The 18,795-nt window shown below is 37.0% G+C and overlaps 2 protein-coding genes across 2 annotated transcripts in view; both read right to left on the bottom strand.

Annotated features, from left to right (window-relative positions):
* LOC125246016 (neoverrucotoxin subunit beta-like) overlaps nucleotides 1-6,098 on the bottom strand; it is a 46,792-nt gene extending 40,694 nt beyond the window's left edge. Inside the window, exon 1 of the mRNA XM_048156860.1 lies at nucleotides 5,962-6,098. The gene's annotated coding sequence lies outside the window, so the exon portion shown is untranslated. The remainder of the gene's footprint in view (nucleotides 1-5,961) is intronic.
* A 7,197-nt stretch (nucleotides 6,099-13,295) lies between these two features.
* On the bottom strand, nucleotides 13,296-15,550 carry LOC125244363. Its single transcript, XM_048154452.1, has 4 exons — nucleotides 15,490-15,550; nucleotides 14,934-15,334; nucleotides 14,725-14,844; nucleotides 13,296-13,705 (listed from the first exon to the last, which is right to left on the bottom strand). The coding sequence occupies exons 1-4, from the start codon at nucleotides 15,548-15,550 to the stop codon at nucleotides 13,445-13,447; spliced, it is 843 nt and encodes a 280-aa protein (XP_048010409.1). The 3' UTR covers nucleotides 13,296-13,444.
* Between the last annotated feature and the right edge of the window lie 3,245 nt (nucleotides 15,551-18,795).

Raw genomic sequence — 18,795 nt, 5'->3', positions numbered from 1 at the left:
ATTGAAACTATAGAATGTCTTCTTTTATTTGTGTACACTCAGAGTAAAAACACAATGTTGTGCTTTTTGTAAAATAAAGAAAACTAACATGATGCGTGATCTCTCCTCTCCCTCTGAACGAAGTCCAATCTGATAGTTCTCAGAAAATGAACTGTAACTTAGTGAATACTAATCACAGAAAAATTAAACTTATGTCTAAAGAAACGTTGAAATGTCAGGTTTTAAATCATGTAAGTCAAATCGAAAACAAACATTCTGTGTTTATGTAATCTGTATGAAAAGAGAGCCATGTCAGAAGTCCGTGATTCAGCTCATTATCCGCTAATGTGGCCACGCCCACGGAGCCAGCGCTATTCAGACGCAAATTCAGAGGCAATATATGCATTCATCGTCTCAATCGTGTATTTATTGTCTTGAAAAGTGTTTATTTGGATGTTAAAGCCATGGTTAGCGATCTGTAGACATGCAGTTAGTTCCTAGTTCCATTTCTTCTTTATATGAATTTGTGGCCTACAGGTGTACAGAGAGCGCCCTCCGGCTGCAAGTATGAATTAAAAACACCATTCCTGAAATGTCCTCTTCTTCTTTAGAATAATTTGTGGATTAAATGTGCACAGAGAGCGCCCACCGGCTGCAAGTATGAATTAAAAACACAGTATCCAGCACTCATAGTGATGACAATAAATATTACTTCTCAGTATAGAAAATTGACATAAATATATAAGAATCCATCAATATTTCTCCAAATTTTAAGCTAAAAGCCTATATGAAATGCCATAGAGGTAACATAATTGTTCAGACACTTTGCATCACAGAAATACATTATATTTTAAAGAATATAATAGAATACCATTATTTTAAATTGTAATAATATTTCACATTATTGCTGTTTATGATGAGCTGAGACATTATTACAGAGGGTTTTTTTCACAGCCTACCTGACTGAAAGGCCTCATTAATATGCAATTCATTTCAGGTCATTATTATGTGATTCTTTTGTCTTCTCAGGTGTAAATGACCCATTATTCATGTAGATTAATGAACTCCACGTATACTGTGTTTTTTGACAAGAAGTGTCTTATAAAAACTAAATCAATATATTGTTTTATATGAAGGAGTAGGCAGCATAATTTTTACATAATTTTGAAGCAAAAACTCTAGTCTACAACCTCCAATACCCAAAAGTCTTGTGAACACAGATTTAATATACTTTTTTTGGCCTTATTTCAGTGACTTAAGTTTTTTGTTTTTTCAATAACCACGCATAAACATTATTCCTTCAAAAATACAAACATGTACATACATGTTCCTCACATATTATTGTAGCCTAGTTTGTGCTGAATACAGTGTAATGACACTTTTGTCATTTATATGTTTATGAACAACTGAAAAAAGCACAAATGTCAGGGCATGTCAAAACTTCTCCAAGCCCCAAATCAGCCTCAGACTCCAGAGGGTTAATATCAAACAAAAACAGCAGGCTGACATAATCACTATGGGCCCAGCCATCAGTCTGACCATAAGAAGCATCTGAGCATGATATATATTGATATATATATATATATATATATATATATATATATATATATATATATATATATATATATATATATATATATATTCAGGGGTGCACATAACTTTTTTGGTCTGGTTCTCAAGGGAGTACCTGGAGATGTTGCTTGGTACTCACACTTTACACGACACATCCTAAAAGCTGTCCTAATCACTTTCCTCCTGACTGCTCTCCTCACTATCTTCTTTTCTCTCGAACATGGTAGATGATGATAATGATTTTTTTTTTTTTTTTTTTTTTTTTTTACTAACATTAATGACCAAAGGCTGCTGTCACTTTAAGAAGGAAAGCACGGACCGAATAACTGACACACATCCGGTTTCTTTCTCAACACTTCACTTATGACATAACCGAGAGAATACTTGCCGAGACAGGTATTTTGACATAATTTTGTGTGTATGTTTCCTTTCAAGCGCAAGTAAACGCGAAAGCGGAATTAATTTGGTGTTCGAGCGCTGTCTGACTCTCATCATGCGCGCGTTTCGGGGGGCTGTGCGCACAGATTACAGTTCGCGAGTCCCGATTTTCGCCTCTTCTTCCGCTTTTAAAGTCGTTTGAATGTATTAATTGGCGAGACAAAACACGTCCAAATTACAAACTTGCACTCTATGATGGTTAAATATAGCAGTTAATCCGCGAATCACATGCGTGCCGAACCGTTGGACCTTATCCGTATGGATCACGGATTAACTGCGATCCGTTGCACACCTAATAATTAAAGAACACACATATTATCATGATTGCTATCTTACCAGAGATGGAGAAAAATCCTACTCCAGTAAGTAAACGTATCCCTGTGAACCGGTACTCAAAAGCGCTTCCCTCCATGTTTTCTGCTACGCATAGTTTATTTTTACCGCGCATGCGTACCTGCGTACCTCTAATGTGCACCCCTGTATATATTGATATATATAAGGGGGCGTGGCCCCTTTCTTAGCGCGTTCTCACGGCAGCTGCAGCCCGCCAAGAGGCGTGCCCCAAACACACAGCAGCTCCGCACACACACAACAGCCAGAGGAGCGCTCGCCGCTGGATGCGATGACGTCAAACACGAACATCATCGTCATCCACTCGTTCTCGTCAGCCCCGGGGAAGTTAGAGAGAGAGAGAATACAATTCTCTCAAACCTCCCAACGAGCACATCTGCGAGCCCTATGAGTGCAGCCACCGTTATGCCTCAGCACAAACAGGGCCAGAATCACCAGGCACAGATGCAGACAGCTCTTCCCTCTGGAAGAGTGCCAAACGAAAACGGAGCATCCCAATAGGGAGACACTCACAGTAAACAACAGACAAACATACTTACAGCGCCCTCAAGCACTGTCTATGCGTGCTCCTCTCCAGACAGAAAGAATGTGTACATCAAGTGTCAAACCCTAAGGCATATATAAAAAACCCTACCGGAGTTGATATAGTCGCGATCAGACAGAACAGGACCGAAAGACGATGAGATGTCTTCTGTTTCTCCAGGCGCTCCTTTTAAACGTCCGGGTCGCGCCATATTACATCATAGGCTGTCGCTGGCCAATAGGATTGGAGTTTTTGGATAGTTGCTTTCAGACACCTGGGTCATGTGACGTTCCCCATTGCGTTTGCAATCGCAAAGTAGAAGTTCCCTTTCGAAAGGGAACTTTAAGTGTTTATTCACAGTTGGTTACTTGAGGACTTTGTTTTATATAAAAATGCAGAAAGTTGCAGAAAGTTAGAACGCACTTCAGATGTTCTGTGTCATTTATACCAATCACAAACGTTGCTTGTTGCTAGTGTGTTTTCAGCATTACTATTATTTATTTTTTATATATTTTCTTTTTTATATATTTCAGTTTGATTGATTTTTATTTATAAAGTTGTATTTATTTTATTTAAATGTATATTTAAGTTTACATTTATGTTCCAACAAACTTGAAAAATTCTTCTTAATGAATGCTCTAATACTTTTATGTAAATGATTGACAGTTGTTTTTTTTATATTACATGTTTTATATATTTAATACTTGGTCAGTTTATTGATTTGTTTGGTTAACTTTGGATAAATATTTTATTTTAATGCCCTGCGGTGCACAAAATTAAGATTCGAGAGAGGTTCGAGTCAGTGTTTAATAAATGATGTTAAGTTTAGAAATGTTGTGCATCCACTTATTATTAGTGTGACATTTTGGCATGCAAATGAAGGGGAAAACTTCAAGATATCTGCCAAAAAAATCGGCAGCACATATCGGCCATCGGCTGACCCTGACCTCTAAACATCGGAACTGGTTATAGAAAAACCCACATCGGTCGATCTCTAGTGCAATATCACCCCCACTCCACTGGTCACCGTGATTTTGCCAAGAACAACATTATCCTGGAACAACATTCCAATCAACCAATCAGATTTGAGGGACAAGTTTACCGCTTATGTCAACTTTAGGCTTGCAACCAGGGTTAGGTGCTTCCACAACAGTGTTATTCACCTATCTTTCCCCTCTGATTTTAGGGATAAGTTATGGGTAGGATTAGGTTTAGGGGTAGGAATAGGGTTAAGACTCAATTTTCAGACTGGAATGCTGATCCAAGATCAACAAAATATCTTGATCCAGGAACATGTCTTGCTTGGCAAAATCACAGTGACTCACCTGGTCAACATTACTATCCACTATCAATCGCCACTTGAGCTAAATTAATCATTCTCGCGTTTTGGTTGTTATTGACATTTTAATCAAGCTACTTATCTGGTCAGGCAAGTAAAATTCTCTTTCACATCAGAAAATCCAGTTGTCCCTCAGTCCTGGACAAGCGCATGTCGAGCCCTGGTAAGCCCATGTGCCTCAGCCCCAGTTTAACCCCTGACTGTGAGTTCAAGATCATTTGTGATTTATAGACTTCACATCTGAAAGAGAGGCGTACACTCGTTTCCTAACGTTCATTCTATGAATCACACGTGTACACATCTGAGAAATGATCGCAAGATCAAATTTAGGACGGTTTCTGCACAACATTTTATAAATGAGGCCCAGAAATTTGAGACAGAAACATTTTTTCCTCCTTGTGTCATTTTCTTTGCCAATAGCTTATAATGTGCAGAATGGGTGTGTCCTTAATCCATATTGAGTAAAAATTTCCAGAGCTTACATTCACAATGAAATGGATCAAATTCATAAATCTTACACCATTTTAACATGATTAAAAATAAATACATATATTTTAGAGCTGATTCTGAATCTTTCATAGACAACCAAACAAAATAATATAAGATACTATAGAGTCTAAAAATAAATATAAAAATATTTAATTATTCTGAATTAATTATAGGTTTGAATTTATATATATATATATATAGCCTACATCTATAATACTACTAGAATATTTAATAAGACATGATGAACTAAATATTTTGCTACAAAAAAAAAAGATCTGAAATGCCATAAGGGAGTCGAATCTGTTCATTAAGAATCTTCTGAACGAACCGATTCACTAGAACGAATCAGATATTCCAAAGCTACACATATTTTAAATTGGGCTGCGTTCCAGTTCGGTTTTTAAATGCCCTTCCCTCGCTAACTTCACTCGGTCTCATTGACTCGGATGTACGTCATTGCTTACGTTGCACGAGTGTCCACTTCTGGCGGAACCTTTGTATGGGCTGAACTGGAACGTCCTAAGCCCTTCATCACTTGGAATCCGCAATGGAGCTGATTTATTATTTATTTTTTCCCCTTACAAAATTGTTTAATACAGCATTCTATGTGTATATATGTGTGTTTTAAATGTTTAAAAAATAATTAATATATCATAGAGTTGTTTGTGGTGGGGTAAATTAAACGCGATATGCGGTGACGTCACAATCGTGTTGCATTGTGGGTTATGGAGCTGCCTGAAGTGTACATGTGAAGTAGACTCGCTCCCTCGGTCAAAATCGAGGGAGCGAGGGTCTGTCCATATAAACTTCCCTCGTCCACTTCACGAAGTGGAACGCACTTCAAAATGGCGGCAGGGATTCCCCCGAGGGGAAGTGTTTAGGGAAGTTCGCGAGTGCGTGTCTAAAACCGAACTGGAACGCAGCCCTGGACCGTTGAGATGAACCGATTCGCTAGAATGAATCAGAAGCTACATGCATACAACCGATTCAGAGAAATAAATCTGATTTTCCAGCGCTATATATCATTCTCCTAAAGTCTAAACATGAAGGAAATCTTACAGCTCATTCAGTTAAACTGACAGATGAGGATTATTTGTAGAGCAAATTTATGATTTGTTTCAGTCTTTTTGAGTGGAAATTCCCCAAACCGGAAATGCCTCCCATAATCAAACACACAGTCGGGCTCGTCAGGAAAAACAGAGATTATCTAATACAGACACACATCACAACATCATGGAAGTTACTGTGAGAAGGACATCACTGAACTCACCAGCAGTTAGGATGGAAACTGTTTTTAGGGTCTGTTTTCGGTGGTCTGAAAATGGCGTCTTCTCTGAAGATAAAGGCACACTTTCTGTTTCGATTTCTTCTTCCTCTCTTGTTTATTGACATGGCGCTCGCTTTGTGTCATTTCTTTCCTAACCAAGCTAAAAGACGTGTTAACGTGCGTGTGGAGAACTTCTGCACGTCTGAACGCAATACTTAATGTGCCTGGGCTAATTTAAAAATAGCGCTCGTACTTTTATGCAGCTACTTGTATGATGGATTAATAAATGACTAACTAACTAACTGTATTTTTATATGTAGGCTACATTTCTGAAATGCATTTTCTGTAAAGCTGCTTTGAAACAATATGTATAGTGAAAAGCGCTATAGCCTACAACTAAATTTGAATTTAATTGAATTGAATGGATATTAAGAAAATACTATTTAGGTTTGGATACATTAAAAAAAAACTAATCTCAACAGTAAAAAGCTTTGAATGTATTTTGAAATATCAATTATGCACGAACATGGGAATAGGAAATAGGCTATATAGGCTCCAATAATAATTTTAAAAAAGCTAGTAGAGTGGATGCATTACTTAATTATATTCTGAATTTCTATGTTTAAAAAAATCGTTCTATGAACTTCTAGCAAGCTCATTTAAACCGAGTTGTAAATGCCGAAATGAAAGGAGGCTAAATAAATATTATACTACTAAATATCAATATAAAATTGCCAGTAGATGGCGCCAAGGCCCTGTTCTATTGAGATTACTGTTTGATGTTCAACCTGTTCTTTCAAAAACACAAATATATATTTAACACCCACACAACTACTTCTTTCAGACAATTGCAGTTGTTCTGCTGTGGACAACTGTATTTTCATTGACTACTGTGTGAAATGCCAGTCATTAATATATTGTTTATTTACAGGCATTCTGGTTTTCTAAAAACTGTTCATTACAGAAACATTCAAACACATATGTATAAATTTGTGTTTTACTTGGTATTTTTCCTCAACTTGTCTCAGTTGGCAATTCATTTTCATTATATTTAAATATATATATATACATATTTCTGTTACTCAGAAGTGAAACATTATGTGAATTTAAAGTGGCTGCGATACAAATAGAAATGGGTATAGCCTAAATGTATGTGCTGTTGTTGGTTCCTATGACATGCTATTTTAACGTTTTAATTTTTCATTTCACTAATGAAGGAGAATGTAAAGCATTGAATCCACCAGGTCTCTGAAATAGCTCAGAGGTGCATCTCATGAAGCTTCATTGACAAGCATATATTGACAGAGCACAACTCAGTGTCACACATTTAGATAATGGAAGAACAACACAGAAACAAACAGTGTCAACAGCCGTGAAGAAGAGGAGTAATGATGTACGGAGGCAAAAGAGTGGAAGAGTTAAGATTGTGGACATGTTTCTAAAGAAATAAGGACACTGTTGCAGACAATGTTATCAATCATGACCTTACAATGACTGAGGGGGGTCAAAAGGTAAAGCCGAATGTTGGGAGAACAACAGTGTCTTCAATCATTCAAATGTTTGTAGACAGAACAGGTGTGTAATCAGACATTATTTTCAGTACTGTAATACTGTATACGTACTCCACATTTTACATAATACAGTAAATGTACTTTATAGACAGAATGTAACACACACACACATATACAGAGAGTGTGTGTGTGTGTGTGTGTGTATATAAAGAATATAAATATATAATTTTCCTTATTTTCTTATTATCCCTGGCAGGGGCGCAACTCCACATTTGCTGAGGGGTATGCAAAATCATGGTTGGTGTTTCAAACGATCTGTAAATCCAGCGCTGAACTGGGCCTTGTTTATGAAACCATAAGCGCCGATCCTGAGGGCTCGAGCAACCGTAAGATATTCTCCATTCATTTTAACCAATACAAAAGTGATTGTAGCGACCAGTTTCTATGGTTATTTTAATAACAAATGTCGAGAGTGCATCAATGTAATGTGTGAGCACAAATCTCTCAGCTCCACTGGGTTCTTTGGGAAGCAAGGTTATCATTCCTTCACACCAAAAACACACTTCTTTGGTGACATTGTTGATTTGGTGCAGTCCTGTGACCTGTGCAGCGCTGCCGACGACTTCCATAAAGCTGAACGTGCGTTGATGGGCGTGCTCTTGCTCTCTGGCTCTGGGCTGCGTTCCACTCCAGTTTTAGACACGCACTCGCAAACTTCCCTAAACACTTCCCCTCGGGGGAATCCCTGCCGCCATTTTGAAGTGCGTTCCACTTTGTGAAGTGGACGAGGGAAGTTTATATGGACAGACCCTCGCTCCCTCGGTCTACTTCACATGTACACTTCAGGCAGCTCCATAACCCACAATGCAACACGATCATGACATCACCGCATATCACGTTTAATTTACCCCACAACAAACAACTCTATGATATATTAATTATTTTTTAAACATTTAAAACACACATATATAGATATAGAATGCTGTATTAAACATTTTTTAAGGGGACAAAATAAATAATAAATCAGCTCCATTGCGGATTCCAAGTGATGAAGGGCTTAGGACGTTCCAGTTCAGCCCATTGCAAAGGTTTCGCCAGTAGTGGGTGCTCGTGCAACGTAAGTAATGACGTACATCCGAGTCAACGAGACTGAGGGAAGTTAGCGAGGGAAGGGCATTTAAAAACCGAACTGGAACGCAGCTCTGGTCGACATGTGCACACACTCTTCCGGGAGAAGTGCCCGTACAAGGAATTCTGCCCCCGTTTACGTCACTCAGACCGATGCATGAAAGAAAACCTGAATCCTTTAAGGAATTGGAAGAGAATTTTTGGCACAGAAATACTCCATCATTCGTCCAACTCTGGCCATGTTTAGCATGAGAATCCAACTCTTTAACAATGTGAATAAGTCAGAATGCATGAAATAGCATTAGACCCCCACCCCCTTAAGTAAAAGTTATCCAATAAAATACTACTTACATAAAGATACAATGTATCTTGATTTAAGAAATAATACATTTGTGTGGTACATTCACTTTTACGCCACGGGTCTTTGGCGCTGGTTCACCGGTTGTCCTTCAGAGGTCTGCAACCCGACCCAAGCCCGACGGGCCCTGAAGAACTCCCGGGGTTTGGGTCAGGTTTGGGTTAAGGTTTCATGAATAGCTTCAGGCTTGGGTCAAGTTTGGGTTTGTAAGAAAAACTTTATAGGCTGTTATATAAGTCTTGCATGCCGTCTTCTGTGATGTGCTCGAAAGATAAACGAGAATGTATTCATGCAATAGTTCTTTCCATTTTCATCATGTTTCCAATACACTGAAAAACTGTAAGACAGTTTACTGCTTTTAAACTTCAGTACATCTGAGTTCAGAAGCTGCAGTTCAGGGCAGTATAATCATCTCACACACACACCTTTCGGCTCAGACTTGTGTATGAAATACTGTAACCGTGTCACGAGTGCAGAAAAATGAAGAAACCAGTTGAACCAGGACCATTTCAGGAAAACAAATGAATCTGGTTTATCCACCTTGCTCGCTATTGGCGGGTATAACACGATGACGACGCGACGGCAAGCAGCTTTTTGTTTACATTGAACATGGCGGCCACTGAAGCGCAGCAACCAGTTGATGCCACTGTCGATGCTGTTTTAAAAGATTTCAAAGGCAAGTTTTCTTTGAAAATGGAACAGAGACTTGGCCTGGAACAATTCATAAAAAAGAAGGATGTGTTTGACTTATTCCCGACCGGCTTTTGTAAAAGCCTAATTTACCAGCTAGCCCCGCTGCAAAGTACGTCACCCGGATCGTTGATCTGATTGGTTGAAGGACTATCCAATTGCCTGAATAATGCTCGTTGATCATGCCTCTTTTGCAGTAGAAAATACATAGCAGACTCTCCAGACCAATGTTCAATTTTAAATTGAGCTTGGTCTGGTGATAGACATGTTCCTGGATCAACATCTTTGTTGATCCTGGAACAACATTCCTGTTGGAGAGGAAAGGAGACTACTAGGCTCTAGTTCTAACTATCCTGGGGTGTCGGTCAGGACACAAAGAATGAGGAGACTGGAGCTTCTTTCCAAAGTGTATTGAATATTATTCTACAAATAACAAAATATAACAGTGTAAGTGGAAATAGGTACATCATTACAAATAAATCAGACATTCCTTAATCAATAATACTAACATTTCCAGTATAATCTTTAAATAACAGCTGCAGTTTTAAATATGTAAAGGATGTGCAATGGAAGACAATATAACTAATGGTCTGGTCCCATGAAATGACTTCGGTATTATTATATATTAATAAATCCAGTTACATTAACAAACAATGCAATTTCCCAAATAACCATCAAAAAGGCAGTAATACTGGTTAAATCTTTACAAAGTATCAAACATGACCGATTATAGAATGATTACTATGTAAACCGTAACATTTACATCTGTATTTAGCAGAAATTACATAGCATATCTTGTTTATCTGTTGAACGAGCACACGTGAATCGTTACATGCCCGTGCAAATGTAAAAAGTTAAATAATACGCTTCAAACGCATTTAAAATATAAATCGAAGAAAACTTACTTTATGGTCATGAACTAACACTTTGAAACACTAAACGGCAACAAACATCCAAATAACAGGCAGGAGAAACTAAGTGCGCAGTTGCAGTTCTCTCAATAATAATATAATGACGCAGCAGGCGGCAAACTTCAACAATAATGCCTCCTACTGGATGAATCGGGAAATACGCTCTACAAACTATCAAAATAAGAGTCCATCAATAAAAGACTTAATTTCTCCAGGAGCCTTTTATACAATTCCAATCAACCAATCAGATTTGAGGGACAAGTTTACCGTTTATGTCAAGTTTAGGCTTGCAACCAGGGTTAGGTGCTTCCACAACAGTGTTATCTTTCCCCTCTGATTTTAGGGATAAGTTATGGGTAGGATTAGGTTTAGGGGTAGGAATAGGGTTAAGACTCAATTTTCAGACTGGAATGCTGATTCAGGATCAACACAATATGTTGATCCAGGAACATGTCTTACTTGGCAAAATCACGGTGACCCTCCGGCAGTACATTACTATCCACTATCAATCGCCACTTAAAGGGATCCCTTGGTGATAAGACTTGTATGCCTTGCTAGATTGCAGTTGCCCCAAAGTATACAAATATCATACACAATTCACAAAAAATGTCTTATTTGTTATAAAATTTGTAAAAAAACATTCGGAGGTAGTAAGCCGCCATTGTTGTCGATATTGCAATGCATTTTGGGTAGTGACGTCAAATGGTTGCACCGATCGCGGCTACCTTAACTTCTTCCCACTACGTCGCAACAATGACATCTGTTCAGCCTTTTCAATTTGAGCCAGAGCACGAAATTTGTGAGAATGAAAACATCGAAGACATGGAATATGAACTACATCAAATCGAGGACAATCGGGGGGTTGAGGAGGCCAGAGTGGGGCAAAATAGATGGTGTATCTGTGGCAATTGCTTGCCGATGCTAACCGAGAGGGAGAGCGTTTGCTGTGAGGAGATGCAATTTCTCGCTGGATCTGTTCAAGGTAAGTTTAGGGATTGAACTAATGTTGTACGATTGATGTGTAAAAATCGTCTGATACGTCAACTGAATGCAATAAACACAGTGAAACGTGCTGAGAAGATGCTCCTGTTTATGCAGTCACAGATAACCCGTGCATCACAGCACATGCGAGCTTTGAGGCAGTCTGTCTCAATCTCAATGCAGATGTGTTATGGGCCTAACCCTCGTCAGTCTCCACGACAGGGAGAGTGCTGGCCTGCCGAATCAGAACCAGGTGACAAATAGGCAAGTCAACCCTCACGTTTAACATTACATTTAAAATAATGTAACTCTGGTTGTAAATTTAAACTGTTTTGTTATTTTGCATGAAAAGCTTATTTCATTACAGCTAAGGGTAACTGTATTAAATGTGTCATGGAATAAGTTTTGTTACATTACTGGTAACTTGTATTTTTCTGACCAACATTAAAATGAACGAAATGTCACCTAATTGTCTGGATTGTATTATTTTGTGCACATATGTCCATACCTGATGCCCTTAGATGAAAACCTTTGTAGTCTGGTGTAAGTCCTTGTGTGATTTTAAGTTTTACTTTCCCTACTGAGTTCAGATTTTCGTTCACTAATTTTGTACTTAATATACTAAAAAATTTTTAGTACTTCTCAAGATAATCTTAAGAACTAAGAAATATGAACTAAAATGTGCTTTTAATATACTATCTCTGTATTTAAAAATATATTTATTCTCAAAATAGCACAGTTGAGTACACTTAGATGTTCTTAAGATGATCTTAAGTAGTACTAAAGATGAATTTTAGTATATTAAGTACAAAATTAGTGCACAAAAATAGAGCACTTGAAGTACATTAGAATTTTTTTCAGCTGGGGATTGAGCTTACCTTTGTACACAATGAAACTGACTCTGAAGTCTATTCAAATATTTAAATTGGACATTAGCACTTTGTCTGGAGGCTTCAGTAATTTTACAGGTTAAGGAAATGTAACTCCTTAATAACTTAGAATAAATGTTCCAAAACTTCTGGTTTCAGATCTTACAGATATGCTTCATATGGTCAGTTCACGTGGTGGATGCATGGCTGGAATCCGCAGAGTCACTCCATCATGTGCCGTTAACAAAATAAGAAACACCTACTCTGAACCTGACGGACTCTACGCAGGGTTCGAAGATATAGATGATGATTATACAGAAGTAGACCAGGCTTGGAGAGACTGGTGATTTTCAAGCTCTTGTATTGTTCAGGTTAACAGAGCATTTCATCAACAGAATGAATTATGTACAGGCATTAGATCAAAAAACATATGTAGAAAATGTTTCTTTGTCAGATTTTTCACCTTTGAAAGTTTGCAATTTACAATTCAAAATAAAAGTTGATTAAAGTGGATTTGAAGAATGCTGGTTTGTGAAGACTCTCAATCATCCAGGTACAGTAATCTGGTAGTTGAGTCATGTCAACTGGACTTCTTCCCTGTCAGATTGTCAGGGTTAGACAGAACTTTGAATTTTGACTTGACTCAACTACCAAAGAAGTAGGGCTGTTTAATGATTAATCGCATCCAGAAAAAGTTTGTTTACACATAATATATGTGTGTACTGCATATATTTATTTTGTTTTTATAAACACATACATATACATGTATATATTTAAGAAAAAAATGTCAATAAACATTTATGTATATTTTGAATTATTAATATATAAATGTTTAATATTATTATTATTAATATTTCTTAAATATGCACATGTATGTGTATGCGTTTATAAATATATAAAAATATATATATATATGCAGTACACACATATTATGTGTAAACAAACTTTTATTTTGGATATGATTAATCACGATTAATTGTTAAACAGCCCTACAGAGAAGAATGCTGGTGTGTGTGTATGCAATGTGTATAGATGCAGCTACTTCAAACGTGAAAATTGCTGTGTCTGAAATATGATCTGTGATCGGGATGGTGTTTGTTGTGGAGCCATGATGTGTGTTCTGTCCAGTCTCATGTCCATCAAATCTGTCACAGAGGAGAGAACATCTGCCACCATTGCCGTCATGTAGCCATAGTCCTTCTTAACCACTGCCGGTCTTGCTCTGAACGTCTCGTGAACCTTGCTCCAGGAGATTCTGAACTTAGGTTCACCAACAGTCTCCCCATCTTGAAACACTGCCTGTTTAAAATGAAACATATAAATATACATTAATTGAAAAGGTAGAGGAGCAGTTATAGTATATATATATGCTCCTCTACCTTTATATATATATATATATATATATATATATATATATGTCATTAAAATAATGTCATTTATTACTCACCCTTATGTTGTTCCACACCTGTAATTTACGCTCTGAAGCTTCCTGAAGCATTGTTTTGAAAAAAGCCGTTATTTTGTTTTTTTTGGCACTCCAAAAATATTCTCGTGGCTTTATAATATTAATATTGAACCACTGTACTCACATGAACTGATTTAAATATGTTTTTAGTACATTAATGGATCTTGAGAGAGGAAATGTCATTGCTCAGGCCTCACTGAGCCATCGGATTTCATCAAAAATATCTCAATTTGTGTTCTGAAGATGAACGAAGGTCTTACGGGTGTGGAACGACATGAGGGTGAGTAATTAATGACATTATTTTAATTTTTGGGTGAACTAACCCTTTAAAGCACTGTGTCGCAAAATGTTTCACAACCAAGTCCAGATTAACCCAGGTGAAAAAAGGACACTTCCATAATGCACTTAAAGTGCTATATTTTCACACACTTAATATACTTAAGGACATCTAAGTGTACTCAACTGTGCTAATGAGACACCATGAATATGAAAATGTGCTTTTAACATACTATCTCTGAATTTAAAAAAATATTTAACTACCACTTGTAGTACTACAAGTCGTAACTAAATACAATTATTTTTTAATACAGAGATAGTTCTTATTCATGGTATCCATATTGTACTACAAATTTCAGGAAGAGACATAATTTACGTTATTTTAAGCCATACAGGTCTTAATACCCAGGGTTTCCTGTAATGTTATGAGCGATGAAAATACTTTTTGTGCACAAAAACACGTGGAACGACATGAGGGAGAGTAATTAATGACAGAAATGTTATTTTTTGGGTGAACTAACATCACTAGCTGGGCTATAGTGCTTAAAAAGGAGAGCTGTGTCAATATTACACTCACCTGTTCCCTGTTTGTGTTGTTGTTATGATCCAGAGCAGCAATCATGGAGGCATGGACCATCACATCATATCCAAAATGAATCCTCTTTGGAAGGTATTTGAGGTACATTGAGTGGAACACCTGAAACAAATATTTAAAAATATTAAATTGAGTGTGAAAAATACTACCAAATAATTTTTAGATGTAACACTGTTTATAACTAAACATACCTCTAGTGTTGTAGTGTGGATGCTCTTGGTCAGGTGGTCCAGGTCTTTCAGAAGTCGCTTGTCTTTAACTGTCCTCACCAGTGCTTTGTGGGCTTCAGATTCTGGACTCGACCAAAGCTTCCTTCTCTCGCTCTGTTCATCAAGGGGCTCATGAGCACACCTGTGGTAATGTCTGTTACCTGGCCAGTCATGCCGGCTGGTAACATGGTGTGTTACTGACACCCTCTTCTCCTTCAGCACCTCGGCATCACCCTCACAGGTTTGGGCTCTCCACCGTAAATGGTTAACAATGGATGGTATCCACTCTCCCAGGCCTTCACAGTCTTTCCTCTTTGCTACAATGGCCAGTTTTTTGGACACTCCTTTTGCCACATGCCAGGGGTCAAATTCGTGGTGTTTTTCTTATCGTTAGGAAAGCCGTGAAGACTTACATCGCTTTTCCTGTTGCCCTTCGACTGAAAATTACAGCCAAAAGCCGCACAATGTGGCATCTTACAAGCACTGTATTTTTTCGAGTCGTGTTGTGCTAAAAACAGCTACGGGTAGCGCCAGTTGCTTGCCGAGTGCAACCATTTGACGTCATCGACGTAGAACGCAAACAAAATGGCGCTGCCCATGGTCCAAATATGTTATGGATTTTTTAAATAATGTAGATCTTTCATGTGTTTTCTACTACATATTTCAGTAAGAGACATCATTTATGTTATATTAAGCCATTCAAGTCTTATCACCAAGGGATCTCTTTAAGCTAAATGAATCATTCTCGCGTTTTGGTTGTTATTGACATTTTAATCAAGCTACTTATCTGGTCAGGCGAGTAAAACTCTCTTTCACATCAAAAAATCCAGTTGTCCCTCAGTCCTGGACAAGCGCATGTCGAGCCCTGGTAAGCCCATGTGCCTCAGCCCCAGTTTAACCCCTGACTGTGAGTTCAAGATCATTTGTGATTTATAGACTTCACATCTGAAAGAGAGGCGTACACTCGTTTCCTAACGTTCATTCTATGAATCACACGTGTACACATCTGAGAAATGATCGTAAGATCAAATTTAGGATGGTTTCTGCACAACATTTTATAAATGAGGCCCAGAAATTTGAGACAGAAACATTTTTTCCTCCTCGTGTCGAGTTTTCTTTGCCAATAGCGTATAATGTGCAGAATGGGTGTGTCCTTAATCCATATTGAGTAAAAGTTTCCAGAGCTCATCAAGTTTACTGTGTTTCGATATGATATTGTTTATGGATATGAGAAGGTCAGAAGCTACTGCAGATGTGATGTGATCTCTAGCGTCCTCTTCTACGCTGTGGATTCCTGAGGGAGCAGCATTGAGAAGAGGGACGCCACACGACTGTCATCAAAAGACCACCAGAACACTTTATGTGTGCAAAAACAAAACTAAAAGCTTACATTCGCAACGGAATGGATTAAATTCATAAATCTTACACCATTTTAACATGATTAAAAATACATACATATATTTTAGAGCTGCACGATTCTGAATCTTTCATAGACAACCAAACAAAATAATATAAGATACTATCGATTCTGATTACTAATTAAAAATATTTAATTATTCTGAATTAATTATAGGTTTGGTTATATATATATATATATATATATATATATATATATATATATTATACTGCTAGAATATTTAACTGGAATATTTAATAAGACATGATGAACTAAATATTTTGCTACAAAAAAAAAAGATCCGAAGATCTGAAAAAAGGAACTCGAATCTGTTCATTAAGAATCTTCTGAACGAACCGATTCACTAGAACAAATCAGATATTCCAAAGCTACACATATTTTAAATAGGACCGTTGAGATGAACCGATTCACTAGAATCAATCAGAAGCTACATGAATACAACCGATTCAGTGAAATAAATCTGATTTTCCAGCGCTATATATCATTCTCCTAAAGTCTAATCATGAAGGAAATCTTACAGCTCATTCAGTTAAACGGACGGATGAGGATTATTTGTTGAGCAAATTTATCATTTGTTTCAGTCTTTTTGAGTGGAAATTCCCCAAACCGGAAGTGCCTCCCATAATCAAACACACAGTCGGGCTCGTCAGGAAAAACAGAGATTATCTAATACAGACACACATCAAGTTATTATGAGAAGGACATCACTGAACTCACCAATAGTTAGGATGGAAACTGTTTTTAGGGTCTGTTTTCGGTGGTCTGAAAATGGCGTCCTCTCTGAAGATGAAGGGACACTTTCTGTTTCGATTTCTTCTTCCTCTCTTGTTTATTGACGGAGTGAACCAACTGAACTGAGTTTATATCTCACACTTCTGCATAACTCATCTCATATATCATCATTCTGAGAACTAAAGGTCCGAATTATCAGATCAAAGTAGTAAAAAGGTATAATATATATATATATATATATATATATATATATATATATATGCTATATATATATATGCTGTATATTATATTCTGTTTTTGAAGACGACACGTTGCTGTATCACCACACGACTCATCTGTGAACTCAAGAACTCATTTATATTGATTAATGCTGTAATGACATCTGCACAATTAAATCTGGAGCATGAATATTGTACAACATTTGGACTCTATTGTGATGTTTGTGTTCAGATCCTCCCGCACATCTTCTTCTTCTGGTGTTTTATTGTCATTATCAGTGCATTACAGCCACAGACTGACATGAAGTGTGGATCAGAACCAGATATTGTCCATTAACCCTTCGATATCCTCTGCCACTAATTAAGATTTAGAAGAAGAAATCTCCAACAATCATTACCTGAGTTATCTTGTAGAGTATCGACTAGTTTAAACTGCATTTGTGTGATATTTTCAGTCAGTGATGCCATAAAAGATCCACTTGTGTTTCTTAAAGATGAGAACCACTGTTGATGGTTTTCATACGTTTATGCATCTGTCAGTGCTGTCCAGTAGAGGTGTGTCCCATAAATTAGATGAAATATAAATTCACACACAGAAAACACATTCAAATAAGATAAAGGATTGATTCAAAGGATAAGTCACAGATTCCCAAAGCTTCAATAACACTGAGATTTCATTCAAGAGCTTCTGCTTCATATCTAAATATAATTATACAAACTATACTGGGTGTTTGTGATATTCTTAATAATGAATAAAGTCAAGTATCTTGATCTTCATATTACAGAGGATTACAAAGAACTTTTGAATATTTCAAACTCATTAAGAATTTGTAGTTAAAAATTAAGCTGCAGAGAAAGATCTACTATTACTATTGACTAAATCTGAATCCTTGTCATGATGAATATATCCATCTTATTCCATCTCAGTTTCTATGACACAATATCAGATCAATAAATAAAGTTAAATGTTTTGTGTGTTACTGTATATTAAAATGGCCGTGACTGTAAAGGATTACATGATGATGGGTTTAAAACAATAGATTTTGACTGAGTGGAAAACTTAAATGAGTTAAAATCATCACTTAAATGGTGCTGAAATGTGACTAAACATCTCTTAAGCTCTCAGATTCACAAACAGGTACTCGTTTATTGGAAATTCATCAATAAACATAATGTTATTCCTCATAATATCCCTCTGTGGAGTAACAGATACAGAGTGAAAAATAACCAGTCTGTCTTCTGTAAGGAACATACGGTCTGTCTTTGATCTTATTGATTTCAGCAGTAATGCTCTTTAATATGAGCAATTTTGTTAATAATAAAAGAGAAATATAGTTCAATGATTAAAGCCTTACAAGTTCAATTTCTGTAATTGGCAAAAATATGACAGCATATGTGGTGCGATGGAAAGGTGGAGAGAAAAATGATGAAGATAAGCAGCAAAAAAGTTCACATTGACAAAAAATCTCTAATAAAT

Source organism: Megalobrama amblycephala, linkage group LG14 (assembly GCF_018812025.1).
Source record: "Megalobrama amblycephala isolate DHTTF-2021 linkage group LG14, ASM1881202v1, whole genome shotgun sequence".
Taxonomy (NCBI): Eukaryota; Metazoa; Chordata; class Actinopteri; order Cypriniformes; family Xenocyprididae; genus Megalobrama; species Megalobrama amblycephala.
The sequence above is the reverse complement of the archived record's forward strand: the minus strand, read 5'-3'. Positions and strand labels throughout refer to the sequence as shown.